The sequence below is a fragment of the Halyomorpha halys genome, unplaced genomic scaffold (assembly GCF_000696795.3).
Source record: "Halyomorpha halys isolate HHAL.00 unplaced genomic scaffold, Hhal_1.1 Scaffold1351.1, whole genome shotgun sequence".
In the NCBI taxonomy this organism is placed as follows: Eukaryota; Metazoa; Arthropoda; class Insecta; order Hemiptera; family Pentatomidae; genus Halyomorpha; species Halyomorpha halys.
In genome coordinates this window covers 238,765-241,002 of record NW_027116421.1, presented here as the reverse complement: position 1 = coordinate 241,002, position 2,238 = coordinate 238,765, and the positions used below count along the sequence as shown (strand labels likewise).

At 27.6% G+C, this 2,238-nt stretch overlaps 1 protein-coding gene across 5 annotated transcripts in view; it reads left to right on the top strand.

The window, feature by feature from the left end:
* Positions 1 to 2,238, top strand: part of LOC106689406 (probable E3 ubiquitin-protein ligase RNF144A) — an 88,626-nt gene that overhangs the window by 82,382 nt on the left and 4,006 nt on the right. For all 5 annotated transcript variants that reach the window (XM_067053213.1, XM_067053212.1, XM_024358577.2 and 2 more), the window contains one exon: positions 800 to 1,042. In XM_067053213.1, coding sequence (XP_066909314.1) covers positions 800 to 1,039 — 240 coding nt within the window. In that variant the 3' untranslated portion in view covers positions 1,040 to 1,042. The remainder of the gene's footprint in view (positions 1 to 799; positions 1,043 to 2,238) is intronic.

The following is a 2,238-nucleotide window of genomic DNA, read 5'->3' as shown; positions in this document are numbered from 1 at the left end:
CAGCAGTCAGTGTTAGTTAATTGAGGAAATCATCAAAAGAAGAGTCTATGAAATTGGTTAGTTTTGTTATCCCTAAATTTAAATACATTTGTAAAAGAGATATTAATTTAATTAAGTGTTAATAGTAAAAGTGTCTGTTTCTGATTGTCTAAAAACCCGCCCTGAGAAAAGAGTCTTTTATATTATAAAATTTAAATATAATTCTATGATCTATTTAATATTAAAGTTTTTAATTTGATCCCAAGCTATCTTTTAGATATCAGAATTTAAGTTAAAAACAATAAAATTCCATTTATTTTAATAAATTTAAAATTATTACAATATATCACAGTGATGTGTACTGGTCATAAGCTGCTATTTGGTGTAGAGCAGTTTACATGGCCTGTCCACATAATTCCATGTCCATATAATTCATAAGTGACAAGTTTCAGCACGAACTACTCCACAAATATTAAGATGTCTTTTAAGTCTGCAATGACCTGTAAGTACTTCTAATTGTAATCGGAGTTTATTTCTACTTGGGCCTAGTAGCCACTAAGTTCTAAAAGTAGAGAGTTTATTTATTGGTATATTGACCTGTCTCTGCCCTATTGTTATTATCAGCACCATAATAATAATTTTTATCATGACAAACTGTAATTTGGTCACTATATGTAGATTTCATTTAATTAATTATGGATTATTTTTTAACTTTCTCATTAAATTGTTTTTCTTTATAAAAATAATAATAATAAATTGGTGCTGGCTTAAAAACCAATATAAAACTATTAATATAATATATATATATTTTTTTTTTTAGGATGATTTTCTGTTGCGGCATTATGACAAAGGGCCATGCAAAAACAAACTTGGTCATTCAAGAGCCTCAGTGATTTGGCATAGAACTCAGGTGATCGGGATCTTTGCAGGATTTGGAATACTCCTTCTTGTTGCTTCTCCTCTGCTGTTGTTGGCAGCACCCTGCATTGTCTGTTGTAAATGCCGAGTCTGTACAGGAGGACCCAAACTAAATCCTGAAGATGAGGAGTCTGGTTTTTGATTAGTAAGTATTGATTCGCAAAATAAACATTTTGCATTACTTATTAGTACTTGAGATGAAGGTTTTTGTGTGGAACTAATTCCCGTTAAGACGGGGTTTGTATTTAATGGTACCTTATTGACATAGTAAATGTCTAGAAAAATCTAAGCATATAAAATTTATTGTTATGTTTACCACCTTGATTTTTTTTTTTCACAAATCACAAAAGATTTCTTGTAGTATCTATATTTATATATATATAAAAATATTGTTTTTTTTTTTTTTAAATATTTTGATGAAATCTGAAAATTTTTAAAATATTTGATAAAACCTACGTTCCAAAGGGTTTTTGTTTTTGACAAAACCTTTTTTAAATAGTATGAAGTTCCTAATAGAGCACATTACATTCATTAGTTTTCAAGATGAGGTTTTTCAAAAACCAACATTTTTTTCCAAATAACAAGAAATCAATATTTTGTAAAGATTTATTGTGGAAAATATCATAGAAACTGCAACTTCTATGTAGATAATCATTTGAAGCTACTTTTGATATATTTGCATAACTTCAATTTGTGTGGTAATAGACACTTGTAAATCTAATAGTGCATTAGACTTATAGCAAAATCAATTCACAAAATGTTGATTTTCTGTTTTTTGAAGAAAAAAAATTTGTTTTTGAACAACTGAACCATGAGACATATTGATGTTTACAAGTACTCAAATTGAAGCTGATTAAATATGCCATAAAGTAGTTTATGATGAAAGTCTTCTTAGGAGTAGTAGTTTCCATGATATTTCCCAAAATAATTTCAAAAAGTATTCATTCAATTTTGGTTATTTGAAAAAAAAAAAAAAGTTGATTTTATAAACTGTATCTCAAGAACAATTGAGTATCTACCAGCACTCAAGTTGAAGCTAGATAAATATACCAATAGTAGTTCCTAATGATTATTATTGTAGGAGCAGCAGTTTATGCAATATTTGACAACATAAATTCAGATAATGTTTCTTTCTCATTATTTTTGAAAAAAATGCTTTTTTAAAAACTATAAACCTATAACACTAATAAATGTAAATAGCTCTTTTAGAGCTCTAGGTTTAGCAACTTTACTCCAATTTAAAAGAGGTCTTAATAATTGTTATCTGGCTTTAAAGATATTGAGCACTGAGTGAAATCCGAGTTTTTTTTTTTTTTAAACCAATTAAAATCTTTTTCAGCA